The sequence below is a fragment of the Lonchura striata genome, chromosome 6 (genome assembly GCF_046129695.1).
Source record: "Lonchura striata isolate bLonStr1 chromosome 6, bLonStr1.mat, whole genome shotgun sequence".
Taxonomy (NCBI): domain Eukaryota; kingdom Metazoa; phylum Chordata; class Aves; order Passeriformes; family Estrildidae; genus Lonchura; species Lonchura striata.
The window spans coordinates 31,221,119-31,244,109 of record NC_134608.1 but is presented as its reverse complement, the minus strand read 5'-3'; the positions used below and the strand labels follow the sequence as shown (position 1 = coordinate 31,244,109).

The 22,991-nt window shown below is 33.6% G+C and overlaps 1 protein-coding gene across 9 annotated transcripts in view; it reads left to right on the top strand.

The window, feature by feature from the left end:
- FMN1 (formin 1) overlaps positions 1 to 22,991 on the top strand; it is a 176,896-nt gene that overhangs the window by 116,485 nt on the left and 37,420 nt on the right. For 7 of the 9 annotated variants that reach the window (XM_021539273.2, XM_021539275.2, XM_021539276.2 and 4 more), the window contains 3 exons: positions 2,804 to 2,863; positions 4,818 to 4,938; positions 18,001 to 18,093. In XM_021539273.2, coding sequence (XP_021394948.2) covers positions 2,804 to 2,863; positions 4,818 to 4,938; positions 18,001 to 18,093 — 274 coding nt within the window. Of the gene's footprint in view, positions 1 to 2,803; positions 2,864 to 4,817; positions 4,939 to 18,000; positions 18,094 to 22,991 lie in introns of those variants that run through there. The other 2 variants (XR_013340172.1, XM_077784076.1) reach the window with 2 other exon arrangements.

Here is a 22,991-nt window from a genome sequence, read left to right as displayed (position 1 = left end):
TCCTGAATATCTAATTTCTCCTGTTCAGTACTACTAGGATAATTACCTTATCTGAGAACTTCTGTGTGTCTCTTTTATTAGTAGGGACTTAATAACAGTAGGGTAGAGAGAAGTGAGAGACCACAGACTGCTCAAGTCTTCTTCAGTAAATGTCCCCATTCTTTTTTCATGCTCTTAAATGAAGGTTTCTATGTGTAAATCAAAACTCTTTAAAAATCAGATTTAAAAACAAAATATTGGTAATGGTTCATCGTAGTATATACACTAACAAATTATGTATAAGTATCAAAGAGATGTCACACCCAACAAGATACTTTCAGTCTTTAATTGTCAGTTAAATGGATGTAGGACATGAAGTTTGAGTGGCATGCATGAGAAAATGGTCATAGGTGGCAGTAAATTATTTTGTAAAAAAATGAGAAGTACTAGCAGGTTTTTGATTAGTCATGCTAGGATCAAAGGCTGAAAGGCTAGACACCATCTGAGATGAGATTACTTTGTTTCTTATTTCAGTAGGGCAGAGTAGGAGCTGTTAGGTAATGTAGGCAATGGAAATACTGCTGGAAGTCATTCTTTGCCAAAACATACCTAGACACCACATGGATGTAGGAAGCATCAAAGAATAGGAGATAATTTTCTGCTGATGTTGTGTAGACTTAGATTTTTTTTTTCCTCACACTCTTTCTGCTTTTCTTATGCAAAGTGCTTTATTGACTAGAAGAGATGTAGATTATAAGCTTTTGTTCCCTATTATGCTTCATGTACACAGGAATGCATTTGTGAGACAGGCAATGTCAGCAAAACAGTTTCTCTATGGAGCATTTTGTTTTACTTGTTTTACCTTTATCATCATTAAAGAAGTATAGAAATACATTTAATTAATTGTTCAGTGTTTTAATGGAAGCTTCTTCCAAAGGATTTCAGTCCTTTGTCTCCTAAAGACATTGGGGTGCTGGAGCATGTCCAAAGATCAACAAAACTTGTAAAGAGTCTAGAGCACAAGTCTTACAAGGAGCAGCTGAGGAAGCTGGAGTAGTTTAGCACAGAGGAAAGGAGGCTCAGGTGAAACCTTATCACTCTCTACAGCTCCCTGAAAGGAGGTGTAACCAGATGGGGGTTGGTGTCTTCTCCCAGGTAACAAACAAGAGGATGAAAGGAAATAGCCTCAAGTTCTTTCAAGGGAAGTTTATCTTGGATATTAGGAAAAAATTCTTCACTGAAAGGGTTATAAGGCTGCCCAGGGAGGTAGAAGAATCAATGACCCTGGAGGTGGCCCTTAAGAATATAGTTTAGTGAAAGACTTGGAAGTGCTGAATTTTCAGTTGAACTCGATGATCTTAAAGGTATTTTCCAACTGAAATGATTCCATGATTCTAATTCTTACTTTTATCTTCTCTGTGATGGTTCCAAATAACCACTTTTTTCCCAATGCTACTGCATGGACAAGACTGTACAAACAGCAGCTTAACTAGAAGCAGGCCAAGTTTCCCATTACTCAGACATTAGTTGGCTGGCTAGCTGCCTTGAAGAAAAATGTAAAACTCAGCTTTGCCTGACTTTTCTCAGTAGAACTGCTAGCTTTGGTGTTACTCTTTTGTATACTTATGAACTTCATAGATTTTAATAATCTCTGGGACTTTCCAATGTGGCTGAATTAGCTTGTTCCAAAATTATGCATTATGAAAAGGAGTAAGTGATATAAAATATAACTATGTAAGACTTCTTCCTTAGTGAAACAAGCTAAAAATTAAATTATTTACAGTTTCCTGGTAGACAGAATAATTTAGCCACTGCTGAATACCTCTTATTTTACATAAAAGTAATTTATCGTCATATGAGCTTAGAAAATTACTTTTTATAGAGATTTTTTGACCTGCCAGTAATGGCTTCTAATACTCTTAAACATGCAGGGTGGCTTTTTCTGCATGACGGCAGTGACTTACTTAGTTAAGAATTTTGCTGGTGTATGATACTAATAAAATATAATTTGCTGCAGACTCTCATATAGACAAGGCAGCTCTGTAGAGGAAGTCAGACATTGTTCACATACAAATGTTTGTTCTGATACCTGTCAATATAAAATATGGAAACACATCCAAAAAACTTCAAAGGCATTCCAGATATAATTCCCTTTATCATAGTTCTTTTATATTGCTGAATGTAATGTATAACTTTTCCTTAGTTCATCTGGCCCATTCTGACCCAATGACATGTAACAAAATAAAATACTGTTTACAGTTGTGTGCAGGAACATTCCATAAAGTGAGAATTAAAATCCATATTTATATGGTAATAGGACATGAAATATACTTTTTGGTTGAATGCTATCTGATTTCATATTTAGAATAAAATATGTAAAGTATCTATGCCTTTTTCAGATCTTCCTTATAGATTATTGAGGATATAGGAATCAAGAAATTCTGTTCACATTAATGTATCTGAGGTGACTGTAATCTTTATTTGATAGTATGTTTAAGAGTCGTATTATTGAATAATATTGTTATTTGAGTTAATGTTATTTTTCTGTAATTCCTCCTATTGTTACATTAAAAGCTTCTCTCATGTATTCTTCTCTGCATGTACTTTTGCCTGGTATTTAAAACCAAAATAAACTCTGAATCTAGTAGTGGTATGATGAAGTTGATGTTATAAAAGATGAAATTTTTTTGGTCAGCAATGCTAAGACCAAAAAGTACCGTGAATCCTATTTCTCACAGCAATACAAAATAATAATTCATTTAATTTTAAATAGAGTACATTTTCACACATTGAATGTTAATCACACATTTTTAATTTTTCCTAGGATAATGGTATTAATCTTGTGGATTATGTCGTCATATATTACCTACGCCATTGTGATAAGGTAAAGGATTTGCTCTATCAGCCTCCCCAAAACTGGGTTTCTTTAAGAGATGGTAAAAGGGTTTGTAACAGCTTTGTAGAAATCTGAACATAGTACCTGTGATGGGAAAATAAAATCCATTTCTTTTTCTTTCTTATAAAATCCTTTTTTTTTTTTTTTTGCTTTCTTTAATAGTTGTGTACCTCAATAGGCATGAAACTTGCTATGAGTTTCAAGAAAACACTTGGTAAATTTTTACATTGTTTGTTGAGGGAACCACTGCAGGCAGTTAGCTGTGACTGCTGCAAATTGGACAGGTGGTCACTCCACCTCTGCCTTATTACATCTGGGTGGCTGTAACATTGTAGAATTTCTTCTGATGTCATGATACTGGAAGACAGAAGCATGATTTCTCTCTTAGGACAAAAAAATGCAAGGACAGGTTGATATTTTAAAATAGATGATTTAGCTGATGGGGGTGAAGTTAGGGGTTGAAATGCTGCTGTGAGTTACGTTCTATTGGATGTGATACTCCTTTGTATATGCATTTATATGTATTATATACATTCATATATTAAATATATATATATTTCATATTTGCAATAGCCAAACTTACTGAGTGGAAAATTTGAACTATTATATTTTAAATGAATATGTTGCTATTTAATTATTTTAACAATTATTTCCAACTATTGTAATTTATTTTCTCTTTTTTTTCTTCTTTTTTAATTCTCAAATAAGTTTGTTGAATTGATGAGTTGCTAGCCCTGAGATATGTAGATCTCTATCAGTATTCTTTCTTTAAGGTTTTTTGGTTTGTTTGTTTCTCTTTCTTTTTTTCTTGTGTTTTCTCTTGGTGCTGGTTCTGTTGGTTTGGGCTTTTTTGAGGAACTGGGATTTTTATGCTAATTACTTTATTAAAATAAATATTTCATTAAATTCTTGAAATATTTCTGAAAAATTCCTATTATACTGTAATTGTTCTTCAGGGAATTTCATGAAACAAAACAGTGTGTCTTCCTTTGGAGGAGATAAATACAGTGTAATTATCATCAATTTCACTTTCACCAAAAAAAAGTTTGTATCTTTATAATAATAAAATTATTCTTTCCCTATTCACTAAACAATTAGCTCTCCAATGTATGAGTTTTCCTTTATTACGTACTGAAATCCTTGCAGGTATATTCATATTTCAAACTCAGTAAATATATGTTTATACACAGCAATGTCATATTAATACCATTTAGAAATACTTCCTAAAATTCCACTGGAGCCATTGCTTTGAACCTTGTGAAAGTTGTTTGTTAGTTGGCTGCTGGGGGTTTGGTTTTGTTTTGTTTTGTTTCATGTTGTTTGTGGAGGGTTTCTGTTGGCTTTGCTTGTTTATTTGTTTTACTTCTGATTATTTTTTCTTACTGTGCTAAAAATAAGGTATGTACTTAGGGGTCCCATACAGGCTTTAACCCCTGTTATTTATTTGCCACATAAGCATTCAACTGTGTATTTTATCTGTGTAAACTGCTTCAGGAAATGTATTAATAGGGTTTTCAATTTATGCTTATAAAGTGTGTGTGTTTTTAATGAATTGTGAGAGAGTGAAACCACAAATGTTTGGCATAAGATCCCTTTTTGCATTAAAGTGGGCATTCCTGTTATCTTTTTCTAAGAAACTTGTAATCCCTTATCTAAACCTTTATTGACATAAAATTAACTGAAATGTTGTGTGTTTAATGTTTTCAAAGTTTAAATTGAACACAGTTAGTTTTACAACATCTAAAAGGAAGTTTCAATACTCAGAATGGTCAGTATTTAATCTTGAATGTGATGTTTTAGCAAGAATGATTTAAAATATGTTGTTTTTGTAATTTTATAACACTGTTTCATAAATGAGATTTTTTTTTAAAAAAAAGCTACTTATTTCACTGGAAATGCATTCAATTTTCATAGTGGCCTATTTGTTTGTTTGTTTGTTTAGGAAGCAGGAACAGACAAGAGTATTTTTCCTTTACCAGAACCACAGGATTTTTTCCAGGCCTCCCAAGTTAAATTTGAAGACCTAATAAAAGACTTAAGGAAACTGAAGAGAGATCTAGAAGGTAACTGGGAACTTTCACATTTGTTCTGCCAACAACAAAGTGCCATTTAAAATGTGATCTTTATGAGGTTTTCTTATTGCTAATTAGGTTTATAGTGTTGATTCATTTAGAGTTTTTACACTGTGGCACAAATTACTCACATAAATTAGAAAGAAAAAAAATTTAACTCATGACTTAATAAAAATGAAAGTGGAGATCCTGAAAAGTAATTTTCCCTTTTACAATGGAAAGGCCCCTGAAGAAATCTTTCTGAATATTCCTTCAGTTATGTGAATTTTTCTCTGGCTTCTCCAGAGCTATGTGTTTAACTGTAGATATCTGTTAGCTCCATAACATAAATACTTTCTTCAGTACTTGTATAAAAACAATTTAAAAGCTACAAGAAAGAGTTGAATACTATTAATGTAGAAATAAAACACAGCTTGCCAAGGCAGAGCAAAGGGAAATGGAAAGCTGCAGTTCAAAATATTTTCACCCTGGGACATAAAATAAACATTTAAAAATGTTTATTATAAAGAGGGGCTCAGAAACCCAACTCATCTATCAATCAAGGTACTGAGTGGAAATAAAGTAGGAAGGGTTGCTGTCTTAAGTATTGCAAGCAGTTTCTTTTTTATTTTGTGCTACATGCAATTTTCTAAAATAAATTCAGCAAATTATGATTGAATATTTTAAGCCTTTTTCTTGTTATAGAAAAGTTTGTACTTTACTAAGGGAGTTCTGTGTAGAAGATTGAGTTTAGGAAGAGAATCTGCATAAAAATATGTAAAAACTTTTACATTTAGATTTACATGTTTGCCCAGACTTTTTATAATCAGAGTTGAACAAGATAATTATTTTCAAATTTTTTCAATGTAAGGCGCTGAAAACCGTTACAAAATAGTTTATCCTTACAGCTAGGAATTGCTGGATTAGGTCACTGCCATCCTTAGGATAATTTCAAAGGTTAATAGTGGTAGGAAAGTATCAGTTGTTGTTTGTTCGACCCAGGCATAAGTGAGTGCTCTATCTCCTCTCATCGCTTGGCCCTGTAAGCCCCTTGGCCTGCCCTCTTTTGGGCTAGTTTTTGCAGAAACATGATCTGTGTTTGATCTTGTACTTTTTCAGCATGTAGTCCTGCTGTCATACATCTTATCGTACAGGAGCTGCATTGAGGCTGGGGCATTCACATCATATTTGTTCTACATTGCAAAGACACAAACAGCAAGTAGGAAAAGTTGAACTCTTTTAAAATAAAAACTTCTGCTTTCTTGAAATCACTGATTTCTGTTTTTTAAATTAAACCTTTGTCGGTATTTATAGCAAATCTAGAAAAATTGTTATCTTGAGGTCGTTTGTGTAATTCTTTGTAAAGGTGCGTGTTAAAGCCAGCCAAAACAATTAAGATACAAAGTTAATGACAGCAAAGATGTGAAACCAAAAAGGTTGTGGAAATGTTTTCAGATGTTGCTATTTTATCACTTAGAAATATGCAACAGATTCTAAGAAGCATTTCTGTGATTATTTCTCCTACATTTAAACAAAGAAACAATCGCCTATATAAAAACTTATCTTTTTTCAAATATTCACTTTCAATTTCTTTCTTCGGTTAATGCTCTAGTTAATTTTTAAATCAGAATTTTAATTGAAGAAGTTATAATTTTAACACGTACAACAAAGATTTGATGAGTCTCTGTAGTTTATTGTAGCCATTAAAAAGTTGTGGCTGCTGGCAGAATACCAGTGAAAGTCTAAAGCTGAAACAGATGTGAGTAGCAGAAACCAAGTCCAGAGAAGCGTCGGGCCCAGCTATCCAGACAGGCGCGGCCCTTCAGATGTAAATAATTTGAACAATATTAACTGGGGCTGCCTGTGTTATAGGGTACGTTGGATTTGTTTCACAGTTTGTTAGCTAAGATAGTCTCAAGCTGATTACCTTGGAAGTGGAATGAGACAAAGGTAATAAATGGAAGAGAGGTTTTCATTGTGCCATTTGGTAATGAGTTAATGTTCCTGTTAGTGTCTTCCCTTTTTTCTGAGATTTGTAAGGAATGATTAAAAAAAAACCAAGCATATCACTTCTTGGAATTGAAATGGCAATTTTGATCATTACTTTTCATATTAGTAGTCATTTAATATTTAAAAAAATATTTTACTAGTTTATCAAGGCATTAATTTATGTTTCTGACATGGATATTAACATAGGAAAGATGGAATTATCGTAAGTGTCATGTCTTGTAAATCTCATGGTATAAACCTCTGGTTTGAAATACCTAGACACTGTGGAACCAAAATTTCAAATTTAGATGGAGTACAAACCCTTTCATCCTTTTCAGATAAACAGATTGAGTTCCATACAATTTGCTATTTTTAAATCTTTCAGATTAGACTTTAAAGGTACAGGCTTACTTTACTCTGAAGGGATTGAGTGAAGTTAGACTCAAGAATTCAAAAAGGTTTTTGGAGAACCTTAATCAAACACCCTTTTAAAACATATTCCAGAACAAACTTTTTAATTGTGAGTGTTTTGGGTTAAAAAAAAATGAGAAACAAAAATATGCATTTAATATAGGATTTTAAGGGAAAAGTAGTGAATATTAGATGGTAAAATGAAATTTTTAGGTGAAATCTGGTTATACCCTAACATACAACTAGAAGAAATATCTGTAAACTCAGGTTTTCACTCCAGGTCTGTTGGTGTATTTCCAAGGCTTTCAAATATTACACAGTATAAGCAGATACACTTATTAATTTAATATATGCTAGCTTTCCAGTTAATCTGTAGAGTTATGGAAAGAAAAGGCTTTGCTTTGCTCAAGATTGTAAGACATCATATTCCTTGTCTGGGGCAATGAATGATTCCCACGTTTTTCTTTCCCTGTGACCAAATATGATTTACCTTCTAATTTGGACAATGCCACTTGGTATTCTTGAAACTGGTATTGTGGAATAAACACATAATGTTTTAAATACATAATCATAAGAAGATATTCAGAAAGAAAGCCACTTTACCAAAGTTTGATAGACAAGTATAAGTTTTACAATTAATTCTTTTATTAATTTATGTTCAAAGTTGAACAATTTTAATTAAATTAGTTGCCCTGTAGATTGTTTCCATCTGTCATGCTCATTCCTCTTCTTTGCAATACAGTACATAAAATTTTAAAAGTTTGTGTTGCTCTGTTCCTCAAAAGAAAGCAATATTATATGCCTCGTGTAGTGTTCTGTGATGTTCATTATAACTTTTTTGTATTCTTGTCCTTAACAGATGAAACAGCAAAGATATTTATTGAATTGTTAAAAATGGAAACCAAGGCAGGTCATACTAAAGGTTTTCAAGAATCAATTCTGTTTCTCATAATTAATTAAATTTACTATGAGAGAGACTGTAACATTCTGATTCCATTGAAAATCCACATACCCTTTCCTTTCCTTTACTTTCATGGCCACCAGTAGAAATATTGGTTGCAATTTTCATACTAATATTTTTTCAGTACTGTATATAAGTTTTACATTTTTATGAACTTAACAGTGTGTGTGAATATATATGTAGGTGTTTGCAAGCGCTTGTGTGACAGAAAAAAGAAATAATCTAAAATAAAAAGAAGACTCTAGGGATCTGCTATACCATTGTCAGTTGAAGACAGAAGACATGGTTTCTTATTGGGCACCTCTTAACCTAGCTGTTGACAGATCTGTGCCTTGCATAAGTATGTAACCCCAATTTTTCCCCATTTAAACAGGAGAACTTCACCAAAACTTAAATTTATGACAACTCCATGTTGTAAAATTGCATAATCTTTATGAAAAGATCAAAAGGGAAGTAAATAAATCTGTGCATGAAAAGTTGAGAAATTACAGTGTTGTGTTGGCCATTTTCACACTGGTTTTTATGCAGAAGCATTACAAATACCTCAAAATTATAGAGAAGTGCAGTTTGTTAGGTTGGAATGTACATCTGGCACTGTGGTCCAGAGCCTTTGAGCAAGAGTAACTTCATATTTAGATCAGGCTGTACAGGCCAAAGTCATCTCAGTTTTGAATCTAAGGATGAAATGGCAGCACCTCTCAGGGCACCTGTTCCAGTGCTTAATTGCCATCTTGAATATTTTTCTTTATCCCATGTGAGAATTTCCTGTGATGCAAGTTGGGACTGTTGCTTGATTTTCTCTAGATGTGCATTCCTGAAAAGGTCTAGCTCTGCCTTCTCTCTAGTTATTCCTTAGATACTTGACATGAAAAGCTAGATCCCCTGCCCACTTTCCCTAAACAGGGCTGAACATACCTGGCTTCTCCTGCCTCTTCTTCAGGTGCTTAATTTAATTTTCGTTTGTAAATGTCATGACAATATAAATAGGTTATTTTCAGATATTAATATATATTTATATATTATAAAATATAGTCTTGTTCATAGAAAGAGGTCCAGTGGACTGGATGTGACTAACAAACATCATGCCAGTCATGTCACTCTAACACTGTCTCTCAGCTTGGCTGATTAGACCAGATTAAACTATTGCATCTACCCTGCTCTCATTCAGTGCTTCTTCAGGTAGCTATGTGCAACATTCTATTGCAAAGCATGGAAGAGAATTTAGAAATAAAAAATGGATGGAAGTTGAAAAGGGACACTCATTCTTGATGCTTTCAGCAGCTATTACTTTAAATAGAGTCAAGGAGGAAACTGCAAAAAGTAAAAATAATCAGTTCATGCAGACTAAAACTCTGATTTTCCAAATTTAAAGTACTGAAAAACATCTGGATTTATTAAGGATTAGGAAGGAATATATTTATCAATAGGAAAACATACAAAAGCATAAAAGTTTGATTGGTATTATTCCAAGAAGTTAATTTAAAATTCCTAAGTGTCTTTTCCCATCAGAGTATTTGAACTGAGTGAGTTTTGCAACAGAATGTCCACTAATTAACTATAGCCTGGTTTTGTTCTAGAGATGGTTATCATTTATTCAGGTGGAATTATAGATTTAGTTCATATATAATACAGCCTATGGTAAAGTCTGTTCTGTGGACTAGAGTTTAATGAAATCATGATACAGTAAAAATTCATAGTGCACGAATTACTGTGTTGAGGGGTTTGTCTATTGTTTGAGTTGCTTGATAGACAGTAAGTTTACTGGATCACATCAAGAAAATTCTAAGTATTATATCTATTTTGAATATTAAATTTCTAAATAAATTGTAGGATCAATAGTTATGTCTTGATAAAAGATTATTGATATTCATTAGGAGGATAGTATTCCAAAAAGTATCAAGCATACTCTTCTAAAATATTTTCAACCAACTGAAGCCTTAGACTAATTTAAATTAAATGCTTTAAGTCAATTTTGAAAGAGGGACTTTTTGCCAGAGAAATGTCTGTCTAACACACATGTCAAAAAATCTCCCCAACAGGAGCAGAGAAGTTGTATGATAATTTACAGGACATACTTACTTTAATTCTCATTTTTGGTTATATGTTCTTTAAAATTTTGGAAGTGCAAACAAATAGAAATTTGAACTGGGTAGTGGAGCATGAGGAGCCAAATAGGTGCATGGTTTTTTTTTTATGTGACTTCACTGTTTTTTTACAGTCCAATATTTACATTATCTATTTTGAGGCAATGCAAAATGGTGTAAGGAAAAGAGCAAAGAATAGCTTTGTACAGGAAAATTATTTTTTTGGGTTATTTTTTTTTTTTTTGCAAGAGTTGGCACTCTTCATTCACAGAGTTTTCTGACCACTTTTTGAACAGTCTCTTTCCTCAGCAAGATGAGGTATACTTCAGTTTGTTTTGATTTAGAAAGATCCAACACAGGCATATAAAATGTATAGGATTTTATTTTATCTTATAGGATCCTATATGTGCATAGGATTTTATTTTACAGTAAAACTAATTTTTTGACAGTGTTCCACTGGAAATATTAGTATGTGAATACAATTAGTATAAATTTTTCTAAGTGGATCATTTCTTAAATTTTAATTAGATTTTTTAGGTTTTAATAAAAAAGGATAGTATGGAATGGTTTAAATGGTTTAAACATTCTTATATATAATAGAGAAGAAAATAAATTATGGTTTTGAAAACCTTATTCCATGAAAGCAGATGTCTGCATGTGTGCACAAAGGCACAGGGAGAAGGCTTTCAGTTGGTTAAACAATGGCATGCTGTTAATTTTTTATATTTTTTTTTCCTTTGAAAAGAATTCTCGGAAATTTCTTGTTAAAAATCATTCTGCAAATGTTAAGATTCTAAAATGAATCTGGGAAATACCACATGTATGATTTTCTGTGCACTTTTTTGCGTGTCCTTTTAAATAAATAAATAAATAAATAAATAAATGTGTGTATGTTAAGCATTAGTTGCGTAGCTGTGAAGGATACCTCTGGGAGCAGGTAGTGTGCATCTGGGAACAGGAGGAATACTGTCCCTATCAATGGCTATGATGAATAATGAATTATGTCGTCTGGAGAGTGTTAAATACTGGTGTTGGGGGGAATGGTGACTTCGTATTTATGGACTTCATCAGCTTTTCCTCTTTGTGGAGGTATGCAGTGAGAGACAGGACAGATTTCGGCTAGAATTGAGACAGTCATGTATCAAAGATTGAAAGTGCATTACTTCAGACTGTGGGGTACAAATTAGTAATAGTGGGGCTAATTAGCATTTGGTGAAGTGGTCCTGCTAATCTTGCTGGTTTTTGAATTTACACGATTTTAAATCTAAGCTGAATGCTCCAGCTGAACCATATTTCTACCTACTTGGTGGAAGAATTAATTAGATCCAACTTTATGATCTGTCTTGCACATAAAATCAGAGATACAGCGATAGAGAGGAAAACAGATCACTTTGCTGGCTTCTACAGTTTCAGCTCATAAACTGTTTCAGCCATTGCCCAATTCTCTTATGTCTGATCCCTTATTCAGTACAATAAGTGATAAAATGTTTGAAAGGTCCTTTTTTTGCTTAGCCCTGTAAAAATCTTAGCTCATCTGATGAAAATACTATTCTTGCTTCTTAAAAATATTGTGTCCCTCTCAATTACCCAGACAAGACTCTTCAGTTTCAAAATATTCTTTTTTTTTTATATATACTGTTCAGAACAAAGGGAAATGTTTCAGTTTCTCAGCAGATTCTGCTAGTGCACAGTTCTACGCTCTTGACAGATCTTAATGATGTGTGGAGTTCTGTATGTTTGGATCTTGACACTTAACAAAAATTTTCTACTAATCATATGCTGGAATCACTTAAAGGAATCTTTAAAAGACTTGACTGGAAAATTACAAGGCTTTAGTCATTACCATCATTTATATGTACTTTCAGTCCCTTGAACTGTGCTTCTCTGCTGAAGGGTGCTCTGAATGTAAACTACCATTTCAGAAGGAGTACATTAAGCAGAGGCTCAGATATGTTGCTATGGTGTGAAAAATATTTAGTTTTACTAGCAGTCTTTTTCATTTTGCTAAATGTATTCCTGGGAAACAATTTTAGCAGAAAGGTTTTTAAATTATTTGTATAATATGTGGATGCCCTTTCACCAAACAAGGAGCTGAAAAATGTTAGGTTAGTTGAAACTAATATAGACCTGACAGTTCCTCTGTATGCCATCACTAACTCTAAAAGTTAAAAAATGTTGTTGAACTTATAATAAACAAAGCCCCCTCAAAAGACAAAGGAGGAATATCTGATCAAACTTGTGAGAATTGTCAAGATGTCTGACTCATTCAGAACAGGTGAACTTTGTAAACTGTTTTTTATGCCATTAATTCAATTATTTCATTTTACACATCTTAGGATGTATCACTGAAATGTTTTTTCTGTCTCATGTATACGTGACAGCTAGAGCACCTAAACAGATACGTTTCTGTGTGTCATGAGGGAAATGTGTTTCAAAGACTGACTTTTTACTTATTATCTTTTATCCTCTGAATTATTTTTTTAAAAAGCATTATTAATGTGTGAAGAAAATAACTTTATATAGAAGCACGTTTATTCTGAAAATATCTTCACAGAACAGTAGCTATCCAAGTAATTAGTAGGTTAGAATGGTGTATTTAGTTTTACGTGTGCTAACACTTTTTTGCATTAAATTGTTGTCTTTCATTTAAGGTAATAAAGACTGAGCTTGAGAACAGTGTGCTACCACAGTCTGATGCCCTTTTATGCTTTTCTCAGATAGTTTTGTCTCAGAGAACTTCCTACCCAACTTCATTGCATTTCCATCTCTGCTTTGTTCAGAGGCTTCCATATTAGTCAGCCCTGCTCTGGCTTTGGTGGCAGTGCTTGAACGTTTGTATGATCCTGTTATTGATGTGTACTGATTATCAACGTGTGTCCAAAAGGGCAAATAAAATACTTTCTCTGAAACTTTTCTGAGTCAGTAGCAGCATAACCTCTTGCAGTTGGAAGTTGTTAAAATTCTTACCACATTCCCACAGAATCAAGATTAATCTCTTCCCTTCTGCACATTATTTAAAATTCTATCTGAAAAGAAAACTTTGTGCAAGTTTATACAGAAGTGCAATAGCTGTAGATAGTTCAAAAAGCATTCAATTAATACCATGTGAACAACTCCAGTGAGTAGGTACCTGAGTGCATGTAATAACAGGAGACTATAACCAGATCCTACAGCAGTGTCCAATGGTAAACATGCATCTCCACATGTAATTATTTGTTTAGCTTGCGGAGTTGTTTCCAAGCAAGAAAATTAATAGAATGATACTGAAGGAACTAAATAATGAGAAAATGATATAGCACTTGCTGAATAATACAAATTTATGAAATTTATCCAAGGTTTATTAAGGTTTTATTTGGGCGTATAGATCCAAGTAGCATAACAGGTTTGTGCACTGTAAAAGATCATGGATTCTCTCATACAGAAATTTGGGGTTATTTAGCACTACACTGAGTTCATTTGCAGTATTATTTCAAATGCTCTTTGAAGCAGAAAAGGTAAGAACTCTAAAAAGAATTGTCAATGTAATCCTGTCAAAGGTATGCTTGTGTTGTAACTGAGTAGAAGAGCAAGCCTGGCAGTATAACCTGCCATGCTCTGAACAGACAGGAGCAGAGAGCTTTAGCAGCTTTCACAGAGGCATTACTCATAGGGGATAGTGTCAGTGACAGGTTTACAGGAATTCATGGTGTTGATACTTGGTTTTGCTGTCAGGCTGATTCCTGTAAATGCTACTGGTGTGTTCTGGTGAGTAAATAGTTAGTAATTTACTGTTATCAACTTTAAACTATTTTTTGTTTGGAGTTTACTTTAAGAATGGTGCTTAAAAAATTCCAAATTGTGTCTGATTGACACAGAAATGCTCTTTACGTGAAAGTTTGTTTATGGGCCATGATTCTTTTGACAGATTTACAAGTGTCTGTGGAGTTTTAAGACTATTGCCCAATAGGCATTAAGTGAGAGACATTCTATTTTGTAAATATTTTCACTTATATTGGGGATTTTTAAAGAACTTTTTGAGCCAAGTACTGCATTAAATCTGAAGACAGTGGCAAACTGATAATCAGCAGTTTCCAGCTTTGTTTTAATGTTTTGCTAATGCTTTCCATTTCTGTGGCCAAGATTTGTAGTGGGTGAAGCATGATGTACATCCAACAATTTGTAAGGGCTTTCAAATGCTTTTGCACACTTGTATTTTCCTTTTTTTTTTTTTTTTTTTTTTGCAATTGCTCATTTAGACATAAACAATTTTCAAAATAGCATATTACATTCAATTTCACTAACATACTGCTCATACCCAGGAAAATAATAAAAAGATTATTACATTAGTGGAGAATCTACATCTGCTTGAACTCAATAATGCTGAAACAGGTTTTTCATTTTCCCAAATTATTATTTTGGAATGAGATGGTGAGAGGAGAATTGTATGTGTGGTGTGACTGCTGTCAGCTTCTTCAGAATTCCCTCAGATTCCTCAGAATTTCAGAAAGACATTTTTTCAGAAAGCAGCTTTTCGGTATGTATGTAAAAGAAGGAATACATAATAAGATTCTTTACTTCCAAATCATTCTAATAAAAGCTTTGCTGAAGTAATTTTTTTTTTCAAGTAAGAAAAGTTTTGTACTGTAGTGAATATGAGAATGAAGTATAAAGACTAGATGTAAGAGTCCCTCATGTTATAGTAGTTTTAGCAAGGAAAATCAAAGCAATTTATGGCACTAGACTATCCAGTTTTAGAGGTGTTTTTATATAATGTTTGGCATGACATTTTTGACATTAGGTTTCAAGTTAATAATAAAACAACTAAACAAAACCTTATATAACAGGAAATTCAGTGAATGCTAGTTACCAGAAACATTTTTATTATATTGTGTAGAACTGAGGTAGGTCACACAGTTGCGAGGTAGACTTCTATCATTATTACTAAAGCAGCTTGACAAAGACCACCTGACTTTAATATGTATAATCACAACTGTCATTTTAATAAAAAATGTCACATTGTGTCATTAAATGCTTTTTGCCTATTATTCAAGATATGTTTTTGTGTATATGATTTGTGATTCCTTTGAACACACTTCCATCATTTCTTGCTATATCTATCCCCAAGCAAATTTGCTGTTTTTCAGACTTTACAATAGTGTAAATTATTAGAATTTGCCAGTGTTTGACTTCTTCTGTCTTTCAATTTCATGGTTTCAAGATCACTTTAAGCATTTGAAACTGGTATCTCATCTGATTCCACTTCATCTCAAACTTTTTAGAGTTTTAATCAGCATCCTGATTCACTTATTCTGTGTTATCCGTCCCGTTTTTCTTCATTTCTGTGCCTTTCTTCTTACTGTTCCTCTCCTCTCATTCCAAATATTGATCATCTTGTTAGGGGTGTTAGGATTCTTCTTAAGAATTCACTATCCAAATAATTTTTTTTCCTATATGCTCTGTGAGTTGGTATTTCTTATCCAGATTTTCCTGTTGTTTTGTCATCTAATTAAGGTTAATTTTAGTAATTTTAATTTTTAAAAAAATCACCAAAGGTGGTGTATGTATACTTCCTTTTTTCTTTAGGAACAGTTCATCCTAGTCTTGGTCACTTAAATACATGGGACTTACCTGAGTAACCTTTCTAAATCTTGTGTTATTAGAGTCGTAGGAAGCATGCAGGAAGGTTTCAGTGCTTCAGAGGATGCATTAGCAAGACAATATGTTTTGGAAAATGCCTTTCTAGAGTATATTTGAGTGTTTTTAGATACTACTGTACCTACAAGCATATTAGTCTAATACATATTCATAGAAATTTAATTCCGTACAGATTGATATGAATTTATATGAGAGTAATATAAAAGAAATGACTGTAATTTACTGTGTTTCAAATGTCTAAACATATTGTGTGTACTATAATGCTTCTACAGTTGCGTCATTTTATATTTATCCAAAATAATTTCTAAATATTGCCCCATGATTTTCTGTAGATTTGTTTGAACTAAAAAAAAGATCACAAACCTGTGTCAACTTTGTTCAAACTTGCAGTCAGAAACTTACAATGTTGCATCTGTTATTTTGCTAGATTTTTTCCACTTATAAAATTCTAATGTCTGTTGTCTTCCAAAGTAGTGTTACAATTTAGTTGATTGAAACATAAATATTAGGCATACACACATTCCAATCAGTGTATTTTCACAGTCACAGAGGTCAAAAGGTCAAATTTTTAATGATAAGCAGCATGTATCATTAGAAAATAATCTTAAGATGTCATATAAACATCCCTGATTTTGGATTTTTTTTTCTTAATTTAAATTATTAAAGACACATAACTGAGCAGCTAATAAAAGGCTTTCTTTCCCCATCTAGTATGTTTAAATCACCACTCCATTCTGCCTACTATCTGGCATACAAACAGTATCCATTAACTTTATTCTGAATAATTTGAAATGTTTGTCATATGCTACTAGATACAAGACTAGATTAACCATAAACTTAGACTGCAGCCCAGGCCATTTTACACAACCTGCACTTTGAGTTCTGGAGGGTTGTTAAATTAAAGTTTAGTCTTGGGTGAGAATGGGTGTTTTTCTATAAGAATTGACCAAATGTATTTCTGCTCTCAATCAGTTGAAAAGCTATGGTTGTTTTCAGTGCGTCCTGATGGTCCAAGCACAATACTACTTGCACAGTAAAATGTATGCATCTGTTTTCAACCTTCCCATGACTTTTTACACTACATTGCAAATTTAAATAATGGCACATTTTAATTACACAGGCTCAGCTTCTATTTCCACAGGTTTACATTAATTTTGTTTAATTGTGGTAGCAATATGGTGTAAATACAGTTCATGCAGTCAAACTGTAAGTCTTAGGTTTAACTCCAAAATAAGTTTCCATCTAAATGTAGCTTCTTGGGAATGAAAAGTTGTGGAAGAAAGATCTTGTAGTGGTTCACAAATTCAGTTGCTAATTGGAAAGTAATTTAATTTTGATTTCTGCCTCCTGTCATCTTTAATGTGGAACACTGGAATGCACTAAGTTTACCAGAAGTTCTAGGCCTGTTAAAATTTGTTGGCAAATGAAATTAAGTTTTTCAGAAATTGGCATGGCATTGGTTCTTAAAATAGCAGATAGATTAAATAGTAAACAAATTGCACTTAAATATAAGTTTCTTACACACTTCAACTGTTTCATATCATGGTCTGGGGATGGAGCACTTAAGTAATGCTGAATTGCTGCATCTGTTGCAGGAAAAATGCTGGAGTATGGGATGCCTGGCACTGATTGATTAAAATCAATCCAGATACAAAGGATGCTTCACTCACCACAGAAACAGACTTTAAAGCTTTAAATATATCATCTAGAATTAGAGTGTGAGGCAAGCTGTGTTAGTAGCAAGCCCTAGCACACAGCAGGAGTTTGAGGACAAATTCCTTATTAAAGACAAATTCTACTCTTTAAACACATATAGAATTTTTTATTTAGTATGCTTGACTAGTATTTGTATTTCTTATATTAGTGTAATTGCTGGATTCCTTAGTGCTTATTTATAACCTCTAAAGTAAATTCAGGTGACTAATTTAGATGTAGGCTCCTATGGTGCTGAAATCTACATTTCTTCTGTCATAAATGTGTCTCATCTTTTTGTAGCCTCTGAAAAGCAGATGAAGCTAGTTTGCAGAGAGTCTTCTGAAGAGCATCTCCAGCCCTTCAAGGAGAAATTAGAGGAATTCTTCCAGAAAGGTAACCACATCTGAAATAAAAACTTATTGCCAAATAGTGTAGTGATTTATAAAGTTATGTGTAATGTAAGCTGCATTAAATATCTGTTTCCTCTGAAAATTCCTGTGGATTATGTTCCTAATGGGCCTGATATATGTTCGTATATGTTGATATATGTTATACAGATCTTAGACATCACTTGTCAAAGCTAATCACTCCCCTGATCTCACCTATTTCCCACTGGTTATTTTGTGCTTTGTTCTTTATTATTAGTAGTAGGCAAAATGAAAAATATATTAATCGCAGACTAAATTTGTCAGAGGGAATATAAAAGCTTCAAAGACTTAAAGACGAGTGACACACTTGTAGAGAAAGTCCACATATATGCATGTCATCTTTTCTCCCTAGCGTGAGCTTATGAACTGACTTATTAATATTCAAAGATTTTTGTCTTGTGTGAAACAGAAATAAGCATTATAAAAAGTGATTTACCATGTTAGAGTCTGGAAATAGTGGGTGAAAACTGAGTTGCAATGTGATGGTCAACTGAAAACAATGTAAATGCAGGTTTCTGTTGGAAACAACAATCCTGCTCCTTCTCATACTGTGTTCCCTATCACCTGCTTCTGCCAGCACCATTGCTTCTGGAGTTGTGGAAAATATATGCAGGAAGAGATTTTCCCCTCTCTCATTGTAGGAGTGCAATCTTTTTACGTAAACATTTAGGTAAAATTCTGTATTTTTGACAGAGATATTAGAATTGTTAAAAGTTTAATTGTATTTCTCGTAGAAATTGTGATCTGAGAAGTCAATTGAACTATCTGAATCTGCTCATCAAGACAGAATATTAGTGATCATTAAGATTATTATAGTAATTTATTAATTAGCTTAATCCTTTTTATAAAGATTGTCCTAATGTCTTTTTAATAACTTTGTTTCGTGAGGCTGCCTTGTGTAAATACTTTGACAAATGAAAATGGGCTGTTTCAAAAGTAGCAGTGAAATTGTACTGGTAAATAAGCTAATATTCTCCTTTACCCTTCTCCTAGGCCATGGAGCTCAATGGATATACTTATCTGATATAATTATTTTAGGTGCAAGTGTATTTGGACAGTATTTAAGCAGCAAATTCCTCGCCACTGAATTTTTAAAACAAAAAATGTAATGGAAATCTTGATGTCTCTGCAAGACAGTTTCATTGTCTTTCTAATGTATTTAATTGGAAATGTTCACTTACAGTTTAACAATAACATCAAGATTGGATTAGTACTCTGTATATGTATGTTTGTATTTCTACAGAACCATTATGATCTCTAGCTTGCCAAAGTATTGCAATAATCAGTTTTGCCCAGGTCTAGCCAGACCCTAACCAAATGGTGTCTTCCACAATGGTGCCAGAGATTCTGTAATTCTTACCACACCCCGGGCTGCTGTGGTTCGTGCAGTTGGCAGCTTAGCACTGCTCAGCCGTTTGCTTGCTGCTCCTCTGTGGGGAGGCAAGGAGAGGGTGGGAGGGTGAATGGAAGTAAATTAGTGAATTGAAATACAGACAAATCAATAGGGAGAGCAAAAGCTGTGTGAACAAGCAATGTGAAATACAGAATTCCATCAACTCCTTCCCATCACTTAACAGGTGTTCAGCCATTTCTTAGAATTATTAAGGCTGGAAAAGACTTCTTAAAAATTATCAAGTCCAGCCATTAACCTAACATTGCCAGTTCTACCACTAAGTACACTCTTTTTGAACTCTTCCAGGGATGGTTATTCCTCTAGTCACCTGTGTAATCTGTTTCAATACTTGGTAACTCTTTCAATGAAGACATTTTTTCCAACATCCAATCTGAACCTCCCCTGACATACCTGTCCTGTGACTTGTTACCTGAGAGAAGATACTGACCCCCCCCCAAGTTCTCTGGGACTTGTAGAGGGTGATGAGGCTTCTCCTGATCCTCTCTTTCCCCAGGCTAAACACCACCAGCTCCCTCAGCTGCTGCTCTCAGACTTGTGCTCCAGACCCTTCCCCAGCTCCACTGCCCTTCTCTGGACACTCTCCATCACCTCAAGGTCTTTCTTGTGTGAGGGGCCTAAAACTGAACACAGGATTCAAGGTGTGGCCTCATCAGTGTCAAGTACACTGTGTTTTATCACTTCCCTAATCCTGCCAGCCACAGTATTTCTAAGTTCCATTTAGAACTCACATTTCTAAATTTCACATTACCAGGAAAGCAGGATTTCATCACACAAAGCCTCTACTTGGGAAGACAAGCATCAAAACTCTGAATTTCTCCCCTGCTTCCTCTTTTTTTTCCCAGATTTATTTCTGAGCATGATGTCATATGGTATGAGTTATCCCTTTGATTTATTTGGCTTGGACCCTCCCAACTTCTTGTTCATCCCCATCAGCATTAGAAATAGAGAAGGCTTGAATGCTATGCAGGACTGTTCAGCAATACCTAAAGCATGGATGTGTTAGCACTCTTTTGGTCACAAATCCAATCTACAGCACCATAGGAGTTCTGTGAAGAAAGTTAGCTCCACACCAGCTAAAACCAGCAGAAGGGGTGGTAAATCATGTCAATGAAGTCTAAAAAATAAAGACAACCCAGAACCTGCTTTCTCCTACAATGCTGACTTACCCTTTTTATCACACTCCGCTTTCTTATGCGTGGAATATTATAAAAATACCCAGTTGGAAGAGGACTAGTTCTTCTTTAGATAAAGTTGCAGTTTGATTGTGCATTATAATTTCAAATAGAAAAAACATATTCTTCTAAATATTTTCTTTATGCCTATTGATGTGAAAATTGAGATATTTTTATCTTTGTCAGTGTGACAGAAAATGTAATCCTTATGTGTGGAAATAATGTATATATTTTTTTAAAAAAGAGAGAGAATACATTCCTGCAGCTGTCCTGGAAGTTCTATATATTATATTTATTTTGACACTTTTTTGTGAGATCTTTTGTATATTAGAAAGAGCAAAACCACCTGGATTACTCACCTGTCCACTTTTTCTCATGTTCCCTTGTTCTTGTTTTGCTTTATAATGTTATGCTTTATGGTATCTAATCAGACATACTTAATTTTGTGTAATTTAACTTCTCATCTTTTGACATCTTATTCTACCTTATTCTATGATGACTTTTCAGTAGGTTGTCTAATTTTCTGTTGGTCACCTGACTCATTTGATTATTGCTAATGGTGGATGGTAGTTTCTGCGGCATTAGAATGGAAATCCTATAGAATTCCACACCAAAGATAGGGAAAAATAACACAGAAACCCATCTTGATTTATGGCCCTAGAATAGGTGTTGGACAAATGTCAAGGATCAGAGGTGTTTGCAAACTCAGCTGCTTCTCTGAAATTAGGAGTTAGCTGATAATACTGAGCATCCAATATGCATCTGTTTTCAGTTTTGTTTGTTTAAAAAAAGACTTGTGGTTGGTTTAAGCAAATGTAAGAAAAAAAAAATTTCTGTTATCCTTCTGCCAGCTCACAGCAAGTATCCAAAACTGAGATGCTTTTCTGAAACTTCTGGCTTGAAAATAGGGCTGGAACTCATAGATATTGAGGTTTTTCCCACACGCGCAATTCCCATCATTTCTAGTCAATGTGAAGTTGGAAATACTGTAAGGAAAAAAATCCTGGTTTGCCTTTACTGAAGTGTTTACATTTCCTAATTATAATTAATACCAATTAAATCTAATACTTGCTGTGTTGTAACAAAAAACACTGAGAGTGTTATGGAGACTGACATTCTAAAATGCCAGAGGGGATAAACTGTACTTCTGCTGATGTCAGTGCTGGTTTGTATAACTGGATGTAATGTAGCCCAGTGTCTTCAGCAGGGAATTAGGTGCCAGAAGCTTTGGGTTCTATTCCCAGTTTAGCTACTTTATATGTGATGATAGCAGTTGCTTAATATCCTTTTCAGAGAGTGCTCCTCTTTCCTGGTACGCAGAATGTTAAATAATTATTCTTGCTGGATTTTGTAGTGAAAGATAATCTTTCTCAAGTACTTTGTGAATCCCACATTAAAGACATCATGTGTAAATTGTCTTAATGCTTCACTAGCTGTATTTGATATGCCTATGCTTTTTGGAAAAGGCTTCAATTGTTAGAAAGTAGAAATAATAATTAGTAAATCTAATTATATCATGTGTAACAAATTCTATAAGTTTTCCTATAGTATGGAGAACTAATTATTATAAATTAGTATTTACTTACAGTATTTCCACTGAAATTACTGTATGGGGTGGTTAAAAATATGTTCATAATTATTTTCCATTTAAATTGCCATGATATGCAAGAAGGTCTTTGAAAGAATGAAATTAATGTGTTGTCTGGAATGCTCTTTAATTCATTAAATTCTTGCTCAAAATTTCTTAGAAGAAAATTTCTCTTTTGATATGAAACTATCTCCTGCAAAAAAATACTCAGAATACTTAGATGACTAAAGATGAGAAAGATGCTAAATGCTCTATTTTGAAAAGGACAAAAAGAAATTTTTGTCACTGCAACTGTGCAGCTCACTAGAAGGACCATTAACCATTGGTGTTTTCCATAGTATTTCTTACTCTCCTTGTGCATTTCCTCAAGAATAATGCAAACCAGAAGCTAAATGACATACAAGGGTAGGTGAGTAATGTTAATTAAATTTATTTCTTGTTTTGCCACCTGACTATTTAATATTGTTTGTCCATTTTAGTAAATGTAGAAATGAATAGCACACATTCATGCAGGATCTTGCAAAATATGTTTCCAAGTTCTTTGTCATTGGGTCCAGGTCAGAAAGCATGTAAAAACTAATCTGGGCTTGGGTTCCTCCATCATGGACTGGAATGTGAAAATGAAGAAGTCTTTATGCTTTAGCACTCAGCATAGGAAAAGCATATCTGCTTCTCTTCATTTCTCTAAG